This window comes from Balaenoptera borealis (genome assembly GCF_965194805.1).
Source record: "Balaenoptera borealis genome assembly, chromosome: 2".
NCBI classification, from domain to species: domain Eukaryota; kingdom Metazoa; phylum Chordata; class Mammalia; order Artiodactyla; family Balaenopteridae; genus Balaenoptera; species Balaenoptera borealis.
In genome coordinates, this window is record NC_138867.1 from 103,153,098 (window position 1) to 103,172,161 (window position 19,064).

Here is a 19,064-nt window from a genome sequence, read left to right on the forward strand (position 1 = left end):
TAGCAACCTGTTCTTGGTTTTTTTTAAAACCTGTTCTTGTTTTATAGAAGCGATATCTTCTCAAATCTCCCTGCAGATATTAAAGATCTCTTCTGGTATTTGATTTCTCTGTTTCCTTTGGGATTAGTTGTTCCATTTGTTTTTCTTGTCCTTTCTCTTTCACAGTGCTGGCTTTCCTATGAAAGTGATCTTTGATTGCCCATCCAGTTATTCTGGGTATTTGTCACTGGTTCCTCTGCTTTGGGTACATAAGTCTGGTCCCTCTGTAGGGTGTGTCAACTTAAGGGCTTCATTATAGGGAATGAGGGTAGAGAGGCAGATATTAGGCTGGGGACCCCATGAAAACCAGAATGACTAGAATGGCAAATACCCTTCTTCAACCCAGACACTTCATTCAGTTTCTTTAGGAACACTGACCCTTTTTTACTGGGTGAGGGTGTGCGTGCTTAGGGATGACACCGGGCTGCTAGTCATTGCTGTGGTCTTTGGCACAGGCTAGGGCACAGACTGGTCCCTCTTCCCACTCCCTCCTCCTCTTATGCCCGTCCTGAGCACAGAGCCTCTCAGGCTGCTGAGAAGATTGATGTCCAGACCCTTTGTAGTCCCTTCCTGAGGAGGTCTGGGCTGGGGCTTCCTCTGCTCCAGTGTTTTCTTTAGATCGTGCTCCTGCTTTCCATCTTTTAGAAAGCTGTTAATCTCTTGCTTGGTGATTGCCCCTTCCTCCCTGCCCTGTTCTCTGTGTTATTCTGAGACCTATTCCCTTTGGCCTTTTTCTTTTTTTAATATCTACTAAGACTGAATTCAGGTATATGAAACAAGAAGTCCAAATACCAGTAACCTTAAAAAAAGAGGGAGGGGGGCTATTTTTTTCCTCTTAAAAAGCAAGTCTGGAGGCGGGCAGTCTGGGGTGTTGTGGCAGCTCCAGGCGATGTGCAGGCACCGACTCCTTTTTTCTGCTTGGTCATCTGGGCACCTGTCTTCCATCCTAAGAGTTGCCTCATGGTGGCAAATGGTCACAGCAACTCCAGCCATCATAGTCGCATTCTAGGCAGGAAGGGGTGAAAGGGGAGTAGTATAGAAGGTACCAGCTAGCTGAGTCTGTTCCACTTTAAAAGAGATTTTATGGAACGCTTTTCTCAGTGACTTCTGATTACCTTTGTCCTCCACTCTCTGCAAGGGGGTGTGGGAAATTTAGCTTTTTAAGCTGAATTTAGCTGAATGCAGTATTGTTTCCAATAATTTAGGAGTTTGGTGAGGAAGAAAAGGAGGATAGTTTTGGGCTTTCAGCTAATACTTTCACAGTGTTCTGTTAGTGGTGCTTCAGGTGTGGAGGAAGAAGGCAAGCACGGGCTCAGCCTAATGTCTTGAGCTACAAGTGCTCATCTCTGAAGTGCACAAAGACCCCTTTTTCATGGTGCGCAACAAATTTCAGCTTACAATGGTTAATGAAGATATGCTTATGTATGCGAACTTCTTTTATTACAGTTTTAGATGCTGGGGTTTAGCTGTGTGCATTTTCTTAGAGGTCATTATGCCATTTCTTTGCACGTGTAGTAAAAGAGCAGTCTCAGTTAAGTTTTCCAACTTTTTACTCAGAGCATTAAAAGTCTTTCCATTTTAGAGGTAGTGTGTTAGCTTCGTCTGTGTTGCCACTGTAACAAGTTAGCATAAACTTAGTGGCTTAAAACAACAGAAATTTATTATCTTATACCTCTCAAGGTCAGAAATCCAAATTGAGTTTCACTGGGCTAAAGTTAAGGTATCAATGGGCTGTAGGAGACAATTCATTCCTTTCCCTTTTCCGGCTTCCATAGGTCAGCGGGGCTCATGACCCTTCCTCCATCACCTAAGCCAGTCATGTAGCATCTTCCAGTCTCTCCCTGACCCTGGTCCTCGTGCCTCCCTCCCGATAAATGAGGATCCTTACGGTTACATTGAGCCCACCTGGATAATGTAGGGTACTCTCTCCGTTGTAAGACACTTAATTTAATCAGATATATAAAGTACTTGGCCCTGTAAGGTAATATTCACAGATTTAGGATGCGGATGTGGTAGGATGCACCTGTGACAGGCAGCTCTAACTCAACGTCCGATAGAATTTTCCTTTATCTATATAGTCCCTTAAGACTGCTGCCCAGAAAGGCTTAACTGAGAACATGAACAAAATTTAGACCTAATGCTTAGGAATTTTGGAAGGATCAGTCTTTTCTTTTTAGAACTTTTTTTAATAGAACTTTTTTTAATAGAACTTTTAAGAAACTCTCCATATGATGTGGTCTAGTTCATATGGCATTTCCAGGGATGATGGATATAAACAATTGCATTCTGTTTTCCTTTTTTATGTGAAAAATATGTGAAAAGACTTTTCATCAGAAAAGTACTTCTTCCAACTAAAATTTTGTTGTATTAATTGATTTTGGAAATTATAAACTTCTATACTTCCTTTGTAATTCATTTACTGAACTCTTAATTCTTCAGGAAAAATAATTCCCATCTGAAATGCCAGATGACGTATAACAATAACAACAACTACCAAAACACAGAACTCTTGTCCTGAAACCTGAACATTTAGGACAGCTAAAGAAAGAATTTTTGATGAAATTTCAGTGTATATATATTTTCCTCTATCTTTTTATTGGAGATAGCAGTGGTTCACTTCCTTTTATTGGCTTTTCCCTCAAATAATGTCGTTATAATTAAAAGAGATTTTCTATGTTTTTTTCTGTCTTTATAGCTTAAGAAATGTATTAAAACTCCAGAAATCCCTTCCAAACATGTTCGGAACTGGGTTCCAAAAGTCTTGGAACAACGACGACAAGGTTTGGAAACATATTTACAGGTAAGATGTGTTTAGATCCTCAATTAATGTATTGGAGCTTAAAGAATCATATATCTCAATATTTTTTTCTCAGAACTTATGGGTGAGCTACGGAATATATCAAGCAACCAAACATTCTGAGTGACAAGAAAGTTTAAAATTATTAATATGTTGTTGGTTGGTTCTTTTAGCTTTAGTTAAGTTCTATTTAAAATTGGTTATATGGATTCAGGAAGTGAAAAATTAGTACAAAAGTAAAAACCGATGCAGAGGGGTCTGTTTGTTTTTTTGTTCAGCCCGACAAATTACTTTCTGTTTTTTGTTTTCCCCTCCAAGATTTGCTGCTTCTTCGTAGCATTCCCAGCCTTTAGGTGTTGAATGTTGGGGAGATAATGAGAGAAACTGCATTTTCAGTGGGCCTGGCTGGTACACCTATGGAATCAAATTGAGAACGAGTATATAAAAATTACTTCTGTTGAAGTGCCAACTTCTCTGAAAATTAAAATGTATGTTTTTAAAAGAATGCAGAGGATGCTCTTTTCTGTAGCTAAGAGGAGCAAACAGAACTACCTAAGTAAGATAAGACAAAGCAGTCTCTCTGCCAAGTGACAGAAAAAGCAAAAGGAAAGCGTGAGGTGGTGTCAGCTTCTCTGCGTTTTAAAACAAAAAGGGCTAGTGGCCTCAGGTGAATATTCAGTGTAGTCATCAGTAATCCAAAGAGCACTGCGTGAGGCAAGTGCTGAGAGAAGGATTGGGGGGCTGTGGGAGCCTTGTGTTCACCAGGACACCTGAGTCCACTTGAGGGGCTGACGCATGAGACTGACTGAGGTGAGCATGGCCAGGAGGGAAGGGGTGGGGAATCTTGGCTCTCAAAAAATGAAGAGCTGGACATCACCTCGGAGTTCTGAGTTTACCGCGATGATCTATCCAAGACATGTTGCATCAAAGAAGTTGGCAGCCATGACTGTGTTCATCCATTGCTATCTTCATCACCCCCTTCAGCGTTAACCCTTGGTGGATTTTATTTGGGCGGACAACTGTGGACTGTGTGAAGCCATATGCTATGTCCTCTACAGAGCTTTTCTGGTTGGTTGTGCCTGAATGACTAGTAACTAGAAGCTGAGGAGAGGCTATCGCCACAGGCTTGTACTTAGCAATCAGTTCACAGGACTGTCTCCCAGTAGAAAGATGCCAAGAGTCCATCCCTGGTCTCCTGCAGTTTTCTTGGTCTTTACAGTGTTCAAATAGGAAAGCTGACATGTGGAGGCCCTCTGAACCACAGAGGAGGGCTCTCTTCACTGCCTTTGTTCTTCTGCTTTGGGGTGTGGTGGGTGGATCCTTCACTGCCTCTCCCTGGCAGTGAGAGATTAAAGGAAGTGGAGACCACAAATGACAGGAAACTGTGTGGCCATGTGCCTTGAGACTCTGTATATGGAGCTATGAGACTTCCGGAGCCTCGGGCTACACTGCAGAGCAAAACCAAACCAAAAGACGAGACATTAGATGTTGTATGCAAAGGGTAAAAATGCATGTTCTCTATAATTAAATGGGATAGGTAAACAATGCATTCTAATTTGTAAGTCAGATTTTCCACAGATATTATATATCTTCAAGCTTTAGTTCTGAAGAAAGCTTTGCTCTTTCTCCTGCCATTGTATTTGACACATGACTCCCATTACTACTCAGTGTAAACATTTTAAGTTGTTTGTACTTTGGATATAAATATATGGGTAAAATCATCTGGCATAGAGAGGAGTTTACAGTGACACTCAAATTGAGCTTAGAATTTTCTATTCTCAGAAACAGAGCTTGAAAGATGTGGTTGAAGGACTGAGAGGGCTTGTTTGGTCTTGTGCATTTAATATTCAGTTTGTTGTCAGTTAAGTCCTGAAGGAGTTCAAGGGCACTTTTTCTCTTCTCCCTCCTCCCCCTCTTCCCCCTGATTCTATTTGCATGCCCTGGGAGCCGAATGGAAGTTAAAAAGATGAGTGTGGATGCTTGATCGACCCCCAGTGAAATGAAAACCCTGGCTTAGGTGTCATTTCTTGATAGCGTTTGGTGTTTAAGTCTCTTTGGAAGTAAGACAGTTATCACTGTTCCTTCTACTCACCTTTGTAACTCCAGTTAGAATCCCACTCACCCTCAGCACCAGTCTGAACCCCTGAGTTTAAGTGCCACTAGCACTTCTCAGCAGGCACTATCGTGCAGCGAATCCGTCTCAGCTTGAGGTACGTAGGCTGGCCCTGTTCAGGCCCGTAAACCTAAGAAAGTATTAATACCCTCAAGCCATAACATCTTAAGCTCACAGGGAACTTAGACCTTATCTAGTCCCGCTTGTCTCCTGCCCTTCAATTAAGTTCATGATCATCCCTCTGGTCTCAGTTTACCACCCATAAAACAGGCAGATTAGCTCTTGGAAAGGCCAGAGAAAACTCTTCCTTTTGTTCAAGAAGCAACTAGTACACTCTAGACCATGGATGAATTCAACACACATTTCCTAAGTTAGCCCACACCGCTCTTTTATTTTAGAGATGGAGAAACTGAAGTCCGGTGGAATTAAGAAACTTGCCTCACTTCCTAAGTATATTAGTTAAAGAGATGGGACTGGAATTTTAGTTTCTTAACTCCTAGTATAGGCTCTTTTTGTTATGCATTGTAGATTTTCTAAATCAGGAGAAAACTTTCAGCCTTGAGGTAGAGTTTTTCTTAAGGATATAATAATAAAAGTAAAGGAAAATATAATCATAAACCATCACAATTTAATCGGCTATCCCCAACTTCCTTGATCAATAGATTTTTTTTAAAAATCTTTGATTTGAATATTTAGAATCCTTTGAAAATTGTGAGTATGCATCTGTTTTCTGTGTTAAGTCATCTGCATAGAAACAAAAATCTTAAGAATAAATTAATTTGGTTTTCCCAAACTGATGTGACCATCAGACATGGTTTATATAATAGTTTTATCTCCTGGTTTGAAGTGACTTTCCACCTTCCCGAGACCCCACTGAAACAAAAGTATAAACACTTAAAAATGAGGGACTTCCCTGGTGGTGCAGTGGTTAAGGATCCACCTGCCAATGCAGGGGACACGGGTTCGAGCCCTGGTCCGGGAAGATCCCACATGCCACGGAGCAACTAAGCCCGTGCGTCACAACTACTGAACCCACGTGCCGCAACTACTGAAGCCCGCGTGCCTAGAGCCCGTGCTGCGCAACAAGAGAAGCCACCACAATGAGAAGCCGGCACACCGCAACGAAGAGTAGCCCCCACTCTCTGCAACTAGAGAAAGCCCGCATGCAGCAACAAAGACCCAACGCAGCCAAAAATAAATAAATAAATTTATTTAAAAAAAAGAAGTCATTAAAAAAAAAAAACACTTAAAAAGGAATAAACCCCAACAGTTAGGTGGTGGATGGGCAAGGAAAAGAGGGCATCATCGAAGGAAGAAAACAGTTTAACAGTTTCCTGGAAGATGGAATGTTCTGGGAGCATGTGAATAGATGCAACAAAGCAAAAAGCAGGGCCCAAGCTCAGCCATGAGAGCTGCGGTGGGTGCAGGAGATGGCCTGCCCACAGCTGTGCTGGAGAGGGAGCTTCTGGACCTAGAGCTGCCAGGTGAGGCCGAGGCTGAGGTGAGCAGTGAAACTGAACACATGTGGGTCATTCAAGGTGTACACATGGGACAGGTGCTCAGGCCACTTATTCTGATATTTATGACCACACCAAAAAATTCGTAAGACTATTTTTTTGAAACTGAAACAATATAACAAAATAGTAAACAGAATGGCTGAGAAAGCTAAAGCTTCTAATGTGGATATTAGGGCCCCCAAGTTGACAACCCCCTCCCCATCCCCTTACCTCAAGGAAAAGCCCACCATGTCTTTCCCACACTCAGAAGGAAGCCTGTGGCGAGCACTCCTACTGACCTACGAGCAGAGGAAACCCACCGAAGCTGCTTTCTGCAGTGAGATCTGATAACCAGGGATCACCAGGCATTGAAGAAAAAGACCAAGATGAACGAAAGCACTGACTCTTCAGGAAGGAGATAATTCAGAACACAACATACATCTTAAAAATTGATTTAATATATCTAGAGAGCTTCTCAAAGGTATTACATCCAAAAGATGACACTAGGATACTATGTAAAAGGAACAATCGGAGAGCACATGAGAATTCTTAGAATTAGTTGTTTTCTCCAATTGAAAACATTCAGGAGTTGCTCTCTCTAGTTGGGAAACTGTTCCATGGAGTACAGAGACAAAAGCTGCAGCAGAAGACAAGAGACACAGAGGACCAATTCAAGTCTAATGTCCTCTTTCATTCTGGAGGCCCAGAGAGAAGGAAGAGGGCAAAATACAAAATTAGGGAAGAGAGTAATCAAAAGAAAAAACATTCGAAAATTTCCCCAAACTGGAGGATATGGGACTTTACACAGACAAGGTTCCATAAGGACAGAGCACAACGATTGAAGAAACCCTCTAATGCCAGACATAACCTGGCAACATTTCAGTACATCAGAGATGAAGCCCACAATCTTACAGACAGAAAAAACAAATGGTCAGCAAGGTTGAGGTTTAGCTGTGGCTTCATTTATTTATTTGAGGCTGGTTTAATGGTCAGGTCCCTTGCCATTCTTCAGTAGTAGCTTTAAATTGCAAGCTCGTATAATTTTTAGACAAAGATTTTTCACGGAAATTTTGTGTACATCACTTGTGCTGTTTGTTGAAATAATGTGAAATTTATCTTTCTGAGAAAGGGACCCACATCTTAGGTCACTTAGGAAAAACAGTTATGTTTTCATCCTTTTCATAAGGAGTGAAAAATAATTAAATGTACAGTGAGTTTTGGGAGCTGAACAGAAATAGCTCATAGCAACTCATGACTAAAGATAATCGAAGCTAATATTAATCCCTAAAAAAAAGTTCATTCAAAGAAAACATTGCCACAGCTGGGGTTAAGCTGTTTTGTTAGACAGCAGACGCAGAGTGCTGTCTTCAGAAGACCCTATTGACCTGACTAGCCTGCCCCTCATTCGTTATTTAAATTATACTATGCAGTATAATGTTCCGTTTGGTCAGAAGTCTGCACTGGATTAAACAGTATTGTATTTTTAACTTCTCCAGTAGTGCATGAAACATCTGTTAAAACTGACCTTGTGTGCTTGCAATATGTGTATCCTTGAATTCTTGAGTACAATGAACTGTATAAAATCAAATGAAGTTTTTAAAGCAAATCTCTTACATCTTAACTTGGCTGCTTACTCTATAAGGAGAAAGGTATATTAAAAATTCCCACATGTTTTTATGATAACTGATATAGTTGGGCTTAGTTCAAGCATCCATCTGTTTTTTTTTTAAATAGATCTTTATTGGAGTATAATTGCTTTGCAATACTTTGTTAGTTTCTACTGTACAACAAAGTGAATCAGCCATATGCATACATACATCCCCACATTCCCTCCCTCTTGCATCTCCCTCCCACCCACCCTATCCCACCCCACTAGGTCGTTGCAAAGCACTGAGCTGATCTCCCTGTGCTATGCGGCTGCTGCCCACTAGCTATCTGTTTTATATTTGGTAGTGTATATATGTCCATGCCACTCTCTCACTTCGTCCCAGCTTACCCTTCCCCCTCCCCGTGTCCTCAAGTCCATTCTCTATATCTAAGTCTTTATTCCTGCCCTGCCACTAGGTTCATCAGTACCACTTTTTTTTTTTAAAGATTCCATATATATGCATTAGCATATGGTATTTGTTTTTCTCTTTCTGACTTACTTCATCCTGTATGACAGACTCTAGGTCCATCCACCTCACGACAAATAACTCAATTTTGTTTATTTTTATGGCTGAGTAATATTCCATTGTATGTATGTGCCACATCTTCTTTATCCATTCATCTGTCAATGAACACTTAGGTTGCTTCCATGTCCTGGCTATTGTAAATAGTGCTGCAATGAACATTGTGGTGCATGTCTCTTTTTGAATTATGGTTTTCTCCTGGTATATGCCCAGTAGTGGGATTGCTGGGTCATATGGTAGTTCTATTTTTAGTTTTTAAGGAGCCTCCATACTGTTCTCCATAGTGGCTGTATCAATTTACATTCCCACCAGCAGTGCAAGAGGGTTCCCTTTTCACCACACCCTTTCAGCATTTATTGTTTCTAGATTTTTGGATGATGGCCATTCTGACCAGTGTGAGGTAATACCTCATTGTAGTTTTGACTTGCATTTCTCTAATAATCAGTGATGTTGAGCATCTTTTCACGTGCCTCTTGGCCATCTGTATGTCTTCTTTGGTGAAATGTCCATTTAGGTCTTCCACCCATTTTTTTTTTTTCATACACACACACTGTATTTTAGTTTTACAAGAAATAAATAGACTGACACCAAGCATTGTACATGGATGACCACAACAAAAGCAACAATGATTGCAATTACCAAACATGAAACACACTCATACTATGTCATAATATTGACATTCAGTCCAGTAATCCTCCACTGTAACAGCTCCTTTACTTTGCAGTGAAAATTGATTTGTATATTCTTTGCCTCTGAGTCCTTGTGGGATTTTTTTTTTTTTTAAATTCAGACAGAAAGTCACAAAAATTACACTCATCCTCATCAGTTCACTCAGTCCCATGTAATTAATTTTTTTTTTCATCTTGATCTTTTGTTAGCACTTTTATGAGTTCATCAGTTTTTCATTAGAGTTCTAAAAATGCTTATTCATTCAGTTCAGCAGTATAGTCAGTTACCAGAAACCTGTACTTGTCAGAGTCTTTTCCATGAATTTCTTGAAGATGAAACCCTTTTGTAGGAATATATTTGCAAAAGCATCAGAATACACCCAGAACTGTCTGTAAATGACAAAAGACTTAAAAATGACCACAGTTAAAGATTTGATGAAAGTTCATAATAATGCAGTTGACAAGAAAATTAGTTATTTCTGAGATATACATTTTAAAGTAATAACTAGGATTATGACTTATAACATTATACCAGAACATATAAGATTTTTAGAAATTTCATGTAATGTCTGAAACATTTATATTAACGTATTTCCATACAAATAACCCAATGAAAGTTTAGTATTGTTTTGTTTGTTTGTTTTTTTATACTGCAGGTTCTTATTAGGCATCAATTTTATACACATCAGTGTATACATGTCAATCCCAATCGCCCAGTTCAGCACACCACCATCCCCACCCCACCGCAGTTTTCCCCCCTTGGTGTCCATATGTCCGTTCTCTACATCTGTGTCTCAACTTCTGCCCTGCAAACTGGCTCATCTGTACCATTTTTCTAGGTTCCACATACATGCATTAATATACGATATTTGTTTTTCTCTTTCTGACTTACTTCACTCTGTATGACAGTCTCTAGATCCATCCACGTCTCAACAAATGACTCAGTTTCATTCCTTTTTAGGGCTGAGTAATATTCCATTGTATATATTTACCACAACTTCTTTATCCATTCGTCTGTTGAAGGGCATTTAGGTTGCTTCCATGACCTGGCTATTGTAAATAGTGCTGCAATGAACATTCGGGTGCATGTGTCTTTTTGAATTACGGTTTTCTCTGGGTATATGCCCAGTAGTGGGATTGCTGGGTCATATGGTAATTCTGTTTTTAGTTTTTTAAGGAACCTCCATATTGTTCTCCATAGTGGCTGTATCAATTTACATTTCCACCAATAGTGCAAGAGGGTTCCCTTTTCTCCACACCCTTTCCAGCATTTGTTGTTTGTAGATTTTCTGATGATGCCCATTCTACCTGGTGTGAGGTGATACCTCATTGTAGTTTTGATTTGCATTTCTCTAATAATTAGTGATGTTGAGCATCTTTTCATGTGCTTCGTGGCCGTCTGTATGTCTTCTTTGGAGAAATGTCTATTTAGGTCTTCTGCCCATTTTTGGATTGGGGTGTTTGTTTCTTTAATATTGAGCTGAATGAGCTGTTTATATATTTTGGAGATTAATCCTTTGTCCGTTGATTCGTTTGCAAATATTTTCTCCCATTCTGAGGGTTGTCTTTTGGTCTTGTTTATGGTTTCCTTTACTGTGCAAAAGCTTTGAAGTTTCATTAGGTCCCATTTGTTTATTTTTGTTTTTATTTCCATTACTGTAAGAGGTGGATCAAAAAAGATCTTGCTGTGATTTATGTCAAAGAGTGTTCTTCCTATGTTTTCCTCTAAGAGTTTTATAGTGTCCAGTCTTACATTTAGGTCTCTAATCCATTTTGAGTTTATTTTTGTGTAGGGTGTTAGGGAGTGTTGTAATTTCATTCTTTTACATGTAGCTGTCCAGTTTTCCAGCACCACTTATTGAAGAGACTATCTTTTCTCCATTGTATATCTTTGCCTCCTTTGTCATAGATTAGTTGACCATAGGTGCGTGGGTTTATCTCTGGGCTTTCTATCTTGTTCCATTGATCTATATTTCTGTTTTTGTGCCAGTACCATATTGTCTTGATTACTGTAGCTTTGTAGTATAGTCTGAAATCAGGGAGTCTGATTCCTCCAGCTCCATTTTTTTCCCTCAAGACTGCTTTGCCTATTCGGGGTCTTTTGTGTCTCCATACAAATTTTAAGATGATTTGTTCTAGCTCCGTAAAAAATGCCATTGGTAATTTGATAGGGATTGCATTGAATCTGTAGATTGCTTTGGGTAGTATAGTCATTTTCACAATGTTGATTCTTCCAATCCAAGAACATGGTATATCTCCCCATCTGTTGGTATCATCTTTAATTTCTTGCATCAGTGTCTTATAGTTTTCTACATACAGGTCTTTTGTCTCCCTAGGTAGGTTTATTCCTAGGTATTTTATTCTTTTTGTTGCAATGGTAAATGGGAGTGTTTCCATAATTTCTCTTTCAGATTTTTCATCATTAGTGTATAGGAATGCAAGAGATTTCTGTGTATTAATTTTGTATCCTGCAACTTTACCATATTCATTAATTAGCTCTAGCAGTTTTCTGGTGGCAGTTTTAGGATTCTCTATGTATAGTATCATGTCATCTGCAAACAGTGACAGTTTTACTTCTTCTTTTCCAATTTGTATTCCTTTTATTTCTTTTTCTTCTCTGATTGCCATGGCTAGGACTTCCAGAACTATGTTGAATAATAGTGGTGAGAGTGGACATCCTTGTCTCGTTCCTGATCTTAGAGGAAATGCTTTTAGTTTTTCACCATTGAGAATGATGTTTGCTGTGGGTTTGTCATATATGGCCTTTATTATGTTGAGATAGGTTCCCTCTATGCTGACTTTCTGGAGAGTTTTTATCATAAATGGATGTTGAATTTTGTCAAAAGCTTTTTCTGCATCTATTGAGATGATCATATGGTTTTTCTTCTTCAATTTGTTAATATGGTGTGTCACATTGACTGATTTGCGTATATTGAAGAATCCTTGCATCCCTGGGATAAATCCCACTTGATCGTGGTGTATGATCCTTTTAATATGTTGTTGGATTCTGTTTGCTAGTATTTTGTTGAGGATTTTTGCATCTATATTCATCAGTGATATTGGTCTGTAACTTTCTTTTTTTGTAGTGTCTTTGTCCGGTTTTGGTATCAGGGTGATGGTGGCCTCATAGAATGAGTTTGGGAGTGTTCCTTCCTCTGCAATTTTTTGGAAGAATTTGAGAAGGATAGGTGTTAGCTCTTCTCTAAATGTTTGATAGAATTCACCTGTGAAGCCATCTGGTCGTGGACTTTTGTTTGTTGGAAGATTTTTAATCACAGTTTCAAATTCATTACTTGTGATTGGTCTGTTCATATTCTCTATTTCTTCCCGGTTCAGTCTTGGAAGGTTATACCTTTCTAAGAATTTGTCCATTTCTTCCAGGTTGTCCATTTTATTGGCATAAACTTGCTTGTAGTAGTCTCTTAGGATGCTTTGTATTTCTACGGTGTCTATTGTAACTTCTCCTTTTTCATTTCTGATTTTATTGATTTGAGTCCTCTCGCTCTTTTTCTTGATGAGTCTGGCTAATGGCTTATCAATTTTGTTTATCTTCTCAAAGAACCAACTTTTAGTTTTATTGGTCTTTGCTATTGTTTTCTTTGTTTCTATTTCATTTATTTCTGCTCTGATCTTTATGATTTCTTTCCTTCTGCTAACTTTGGGTTTTGTTTGTTCTTTCTCTAGTTTCTTTAGGTGTAAGGTTAGATTATTTACTTGAGGTTTTTCTTGTTTCTTTAGGTAGGCTTGTATAGCTATAAACTTCCCTCTTAGAACTGCTTTTGCTGCATCCCATAGGTTTTGGGTCATCGTGTTTTCATTGTCATTTGTCTCTAGGTATTTTTTGATTTCCTCTTTGATTTCTTCAGTGATCTCTTGGTTATTTAGTAACGTATTGTTTAGCCTCCATGTGTTTGTCTTTTTTACGTTTTTTTCCCTGTAATTCATTTCTAATCTCATAGCATTGTGGTCAGAAAAGATGCATGATATGATTTCAATTTTCTTAAATTTACTGAGGCTTGATTTGTGACCCAAGTTGTGATCTATCCTGGAGAATGTTCCGTGCGCACTTGAGAAGAATGTGTAATCTGTTGTTTTTGGATGGAATGTCCTATAAATATCAATTAAATCTGTCTGGTCTATTGTGTCATTTAAAGCTTCTGTTTCCTTATTTATTTTCATTTTGGATGATCTGTCCATTGGTGTAAGTGAGGTGTTAAAGTCCCCCACTATGATTGTGTTACTGTCAATTTCCTCTTTTATAGCTGTTAGCAGTTGCCTTATGTATTGAGGTGCTCCTATGTTGGGTGCATATATATTTATAATTGTTATGTCTTCTTCTTGGATTGATCCCTTGATCATTATGTAGTGTCCTTCCTTGTCTCTTGTATCATTCTTTATTTTAAAGTCTATTTTATCTGATATGAGTATAGCTACTCCAGCTTTCTTTTGATTTCCATTTGCATGGAATATCTTTTTCCATCCCCTCACTTTCAGTCTGTATGTGTCCCTAGGTCTAAAGTGGGTCTCTTGTAGACAGCATATATATGGGTCTTGTTTTTGTATCCATTCAGCCAGTCTGTGTCTTTTGGTTGGGGCATTTAATCCATTTACATTCAAGGTTCTTATCGATATATATGTCCTATTACCATTTTCTTAAATGTTTTGGGTTTGTTTTTGTGGGTCTTTTTCTTCTCTTGTGTTTCCTGCCTAGAGAAGTTTCTTTAGCATTTGTTGTAAAACTGGTTCGGTGGTGCTGAATTCTCTTAGCTTTTGTTTGTCTGAAAAGCCTTTGATTTCTCTGTTGAATCTGAATGAGATCCTTGCTGGGTAGAGTAATCTTGGCTGTAGGTTTTTCCCTTTTATCACTTTAAGTATATCCTGCCACTCCCTTCTGGCCTGCAGAGTTTCTGCTGAAAAAATCAGCTGATAACATTATGGGGATTCCTTTGTATGTTATTTTTTGTTTTTCCCTTGCTGCTTTTAATATTTTTCTTTGAATTTAATTTTTATTAGTTTGGTTAATATGTGTCTGGTGTGTTTTTCCTAGGGTTTACCCTGTATGGACTCTCTGTGCTTCCTGGACTTGGGTGACTATTTCCTTTCCCGTGTTAGAGAAGTTTTCAACTATAATCTATTTAAATATTTTTTCAGACCCTTTCTTTTTCTCTTCTTCTTCTGGGACCCCTATAATTCGAATGTTGGTGCATTTAGTGTTGTCCCAGAAGTCTCTGAGATTGTCTTCAATTCTTTTCATTCCTTTTTCTTTATTCTGCTCCTCGGCAGGTATTTCCACCGTTTTGTCTTCCAGCTCACTTATTCGTTCTTCTGCCTCAGTTATTCTGTTATTGATTCCTTTAGTGTATTTTTCATTTCATTTACTGTGTTGTCCATCACTGTTTGTTTGTTTTTTAGTTCTTCTAGATCTTTGTTAAACATTTCTTGTATTTTCTCAATCCATGCCTCCATTCTATTTCTGAGATTCTGGATCATCTTTACTCTCATTACTCTGAATTCTTTTTCAAGTAGATCACCTATTTCCTGTTCATTTATTTGGTCTTGTAGATTTTTACCTTGCTCCTTCATCTGTGACATATTTTTTTGCTGTATTTATTTTTTTTTTTTTTTGTCATGAGTGGGATTGTGTTCCTGTCTTACGGGTTGTCTGGCCTGAGGCTTCCAACACTGGAGTTTGTAGGCTCTTGGGTAGAGCTGGGTCTTGGTGCCGAGATGAGGACCTCCAGGAGACCTCACTCTGATAGATATTCCCTGGGGTCTGAGGTTCTCTGTTAGTCCAGTGGTTCAGACTCAGAGCTCCCACTTGAGGAGCTTCGACCCAACCCCCAGCTCCTGACCAAGTTCCCGCAAGCCACTTGGGGCCTAAGCAGGGACAGGGTTTGGGTGGGCGTGCAGAGCCTATGCTTAGGACCCCCAGGGCTGGAAAAGGCCCTGGGGCATGTGGGGGTGGGGCTTAGGCTCAAAGGAACAGAAGGGGCCCAGGCATGCCTCCCGCCTCTGGTCTCAGAGGGTGGGAGACCCCACCTGGGAGCCCAGCAGGCTTCCTGGGCTCAAGTGGGCAGGTCAGACACCCTCCACTCCTCTCCTGCTCCTCAGTCCTGGAGGGCCCCTCCCACCTGCCTATCTGCTTTTACCCCAGCCTCCTTCCTATGCCTCCAGGACCAACATGGCCCGGATAGGGCCTCTGAGGGAATAGGACCCAGCCCGAGAGCCGGGCAGACTTCCCTGGCTGATCGGGCAGGGGATACGCTGGGTGTGCTTCCGCCTGATCCAAGCCCCCAAGAGTCCCTCCAGGCATGGGAACCCCTTCTGCCTCTCAGCCACCCCTCAGGGGCGCTGGTCCTGTCTGGCCTCCACTTCTCCTCCCCCCTCAGTCCCCCCACATCCTACCGTTTCACTTGGGGGTTCCTCCTGTCTCCTTGGGCATTGAGGTCCCCCACCAGTGTCCTGCAGGTGCCCTAGTTGTGGGGAGACGCGAACTCTGAGTCTTTGCACACTGCCATCTTGACTCCTTCCTCTCCATGCTTTTTTATTAGTCCCTTTTTTTCTAAATGTTTTCTTTCCTTGCCTGCTTTTGGAATGATGGCAGATTTTTTTCCCTTTTTCTCTTTCCATTTTCCCCCCTGTTAGTATGTATCTGTTCTTTTAGTGGTTACCTATTATCTTTAGTTTCCTCCTGAACATTACAAGGACCTTAGAATGTTTTAAGTCTGATCACCCTGGATGTAGGATTCTGGGTTGACAGTTCAATTTTTTTTCAGCACTTGGAAAATATTGTGACACTTCATTTTGGCTCCTGTGGTTTCTGATAAAAAATCCACTGTCATATTAATTGTTTTTCCTCTATATGTAAGATGTTATTTTAAACTGGCTGTTTTCATAGTCTTTGTGCCTAGCTCAACCTCTGGCATGTTGAAGGCAGGGTATTTTGTTTATTTTGTTTACTGAAACAGTATTATTGTTCAAATACTGTCCATGCATTTAAACAGCTCTGGGCACAGAATAGGTACTCCATAAATGTTAGTTAAAGGAAGGAAGAAATATAGAAAGATTTTGTGCTTGAAAAATAAAAATAAAATGGCAGTTTTCAAGATTTTATCTTTGTCATTGGTTTTCAGAAGTTTAATTATGATGTGTCTTGGTTTGCATTTCTTTTAAGTTTTTCCTGTTTGGAGTTCTCCCAACTTCTTGAATCAGTAGGTTTATCTCTTTTGCTACATTTGGAAGTTTTTAGCCATTATTTCTTTGGGTATTTTTTCAACCCCTTTCTCTTTCTCCTTTCCTTCCAGGACTCCAATAACGGAAATGTTAGATTTTTTATTATGGTTGCACAAGGGCCTAAGGCCTTTTTTATTTATTTTTACTGTTTCTCTCCATTGGTCAGATTAGATAATTTCTGTTGTTCTATCTTCCAGTTCACTGATTCTTTCCTCTGTTCCTTCCATTCTGGCATTGAACCCTTTTACTGAGCCTTTTCTTTATGCTACTGTATTTTTCAGTTCTAAAATCCTTATTTGATTCTTCTTTATAGCTTTTATTTTTTTGCTGAGACTTTATATTTCTTTTTTTTTTTTTGGCCACACCATGCAGCTTGTGGGATCTCAGTCCCCTGACCAGGGATTGAACCGCCATGGCAGTGAAAGTGCCAAATCCTAACCACTAGACCACCAGGGAACTGAGACTTTTTATTTCTTTGTTGAATTTTTCTATTTTTTCCTTTTGTTTCAAATATGTTTATGATTACTCATTGAAACATTTTTATCATGGCTACCTTAAAACCATTATCAGATAATTTTAACGTATCTCTGTCATCTCAGTATTGGCATGATTGACTTTTTCATTCAGTTTGAGATCTTCCAGATTTTTGATATGATGAATGATTCTGATTGAATTCTAGACATTTTTGTATTATGTTATGAGACTCTGGAAATTATTTAAACCTTCTGTTTTAGCTGGCTTTCTCTGACACTGCTCAGTCAAGGCAGGGGATTCCACCTTGTTTCAACCACGTGAAGATGGAAGACCAGGTTCCCTACTTAACATCACTGACAGCTGGGTTGGGAGGGGTGCTACTCATCACTGCTGTAAGGATGGGAGTTCCAGCTCCCCACGTGGCGGGGGCACATTACTGGCAGGTGGGGATGAAAGTCCTGGCTGCTTTCGTGGCTTTCTCTGACACCACACCAGTGCTGGGTTCTTCATTACCAGCCTCAGAAGGGTTGAAGTCTAGGCTTCCCACAGGACTTTGCTGGCATGAGTAGAGGTGGGCCACAGTTTCTCCTGTGGTGTTTGGCTGGAATAGAGTGGTTTAGGGTCGGAGAGTTTTCTGTCTTGCTAGGCTATCTCTTTTATGGTCCTTTTGCTAAAGGAAACAGGATTTTATTGGGACCTTATTTGTCTGCATATGTTGGTATTTCCTGGTTGCTAGCTTTTGCTTCTCCAAGTCAAGATATATGAGGCAAAAATGAAAACCCAGGAAAGATAAAGCTCACCACTGTGTCATTCCTCAGGTCCTGGAAAGTCTACTTTCTTCCTTCAACCTTTCATAATCTTTTTATGTTTACTTTATATACAATGTCCAGTGGTTTAATTGTATTGGGTTGGCCAAAAAGATGTTACGGAAAAACCCGAACGAACTTTTTGGCCAACCCAATACTTAGCAGGAAGAACGGGGAAAAGTATATCCACTCCACCTTATTGGAAGTAGCAGTCCATCCATTGATTTTTGAATTTAATATTATGGTTTTTTGTTTCTGTGAGTTCTGTTTGCTTTAGTTTTTTTCCTAATCTGACTGGGTTTTAGGTTTTTTTTTTTTTAAATAGTCCTTCTATTTTTGCTCATATTTTCAAACCTCTATTTTATCTCTTTAGACACATTAACTCTCATTTTCTCAGGAAAAATGGTCATCACCACCTATCATCTGAATTCATTGGACCATGTTTAGTTTTATCTAATTATAAGATATTTTATGAATAATTTACAGCAATTCATATTAAGAGAAAGGCAACTTCATTAGAATTTTTATCAGAATTTCAACATAGCAAATCCAAATTCTTAGCCCATATTTTCCTGATTTTTAAAGGGCAGCATCCATTGACAGGACACCTAACTGCTCATCAACTTCTATGCATGAACATGAAACATAAACCATCTTGTAGGTACTGATTCCAGATTTTAAATTCATCTCTAATAGGTTCTAGTGTATCATTGTTTCTGGTTCTTTTCTTTGGACATGCATTGTTAAAGTCCAAAACCTGAATGGTTAATAGTTTTGTTGAGGAGACAGTGGCTAATATCTTTGCTACATAATTGCAAAATATTTTCATTTTTAGATTTACAAATATCAACTAGAATGACTAAATCAATAAAATTTAAAAAAAATTTCTGTATTATCTGTTTCCTTCTAGTCATTTTTGTATACCCTTTTGTCAAGTAAAGTAAAGCATTTGTCAAATAAATCTTGGCACAGAAACATCAGGATAAGTGAAAGAATACTGTTCCACGTTGTTTTAGTGAAATGAGGTGTTCCAGGTTCTTGATGCAAAGTATTGTATGGTAAAACAATTCTTATACATAGTTAGAACTACCTCTCTGCCTTTTGAAAGTAATCTGTCACTTTTCTCTGATTCATTTAGAATCTTCTTTTTATCTTTGGTGTTATTTCATTTCACTGTAGAACTTTATTACTATAGTTATTCTGTATCTAGGTGTATTTTTTGTAGATATTTTTAATTAATATTTTTGAGGATTTTTTTGAGTGATGA

The 19,064-nt window shown here is 39.2% G+C and overlaps 1 protein-coding gene across 8 annotated transcripts in view; it reads left to right on the top strand.

Annotated features, from left to right (window-relative positions):
- SNX24 (sorting nexin 24) overlaps nt 1-19,064 on the top strand; it is a 176,041-nt gene that overhangs the window by 97,110 nt on the left and 59,867 nt on the right. For all 8 annotated transcript variants that reach the window (XM_082380736.1, XM_082380733.1, XM_082380732.1 and 5 more), the window contains one exon: nt 2,735-2,839. In XM_082380736.1, coding sequence (XP_082236862.1) covers nt 2,735-2,839 — 105 coding nt within the window. The remainder of the gene's footprint in view (nt 1-2,734; nt 2,840-19,064) is intronic.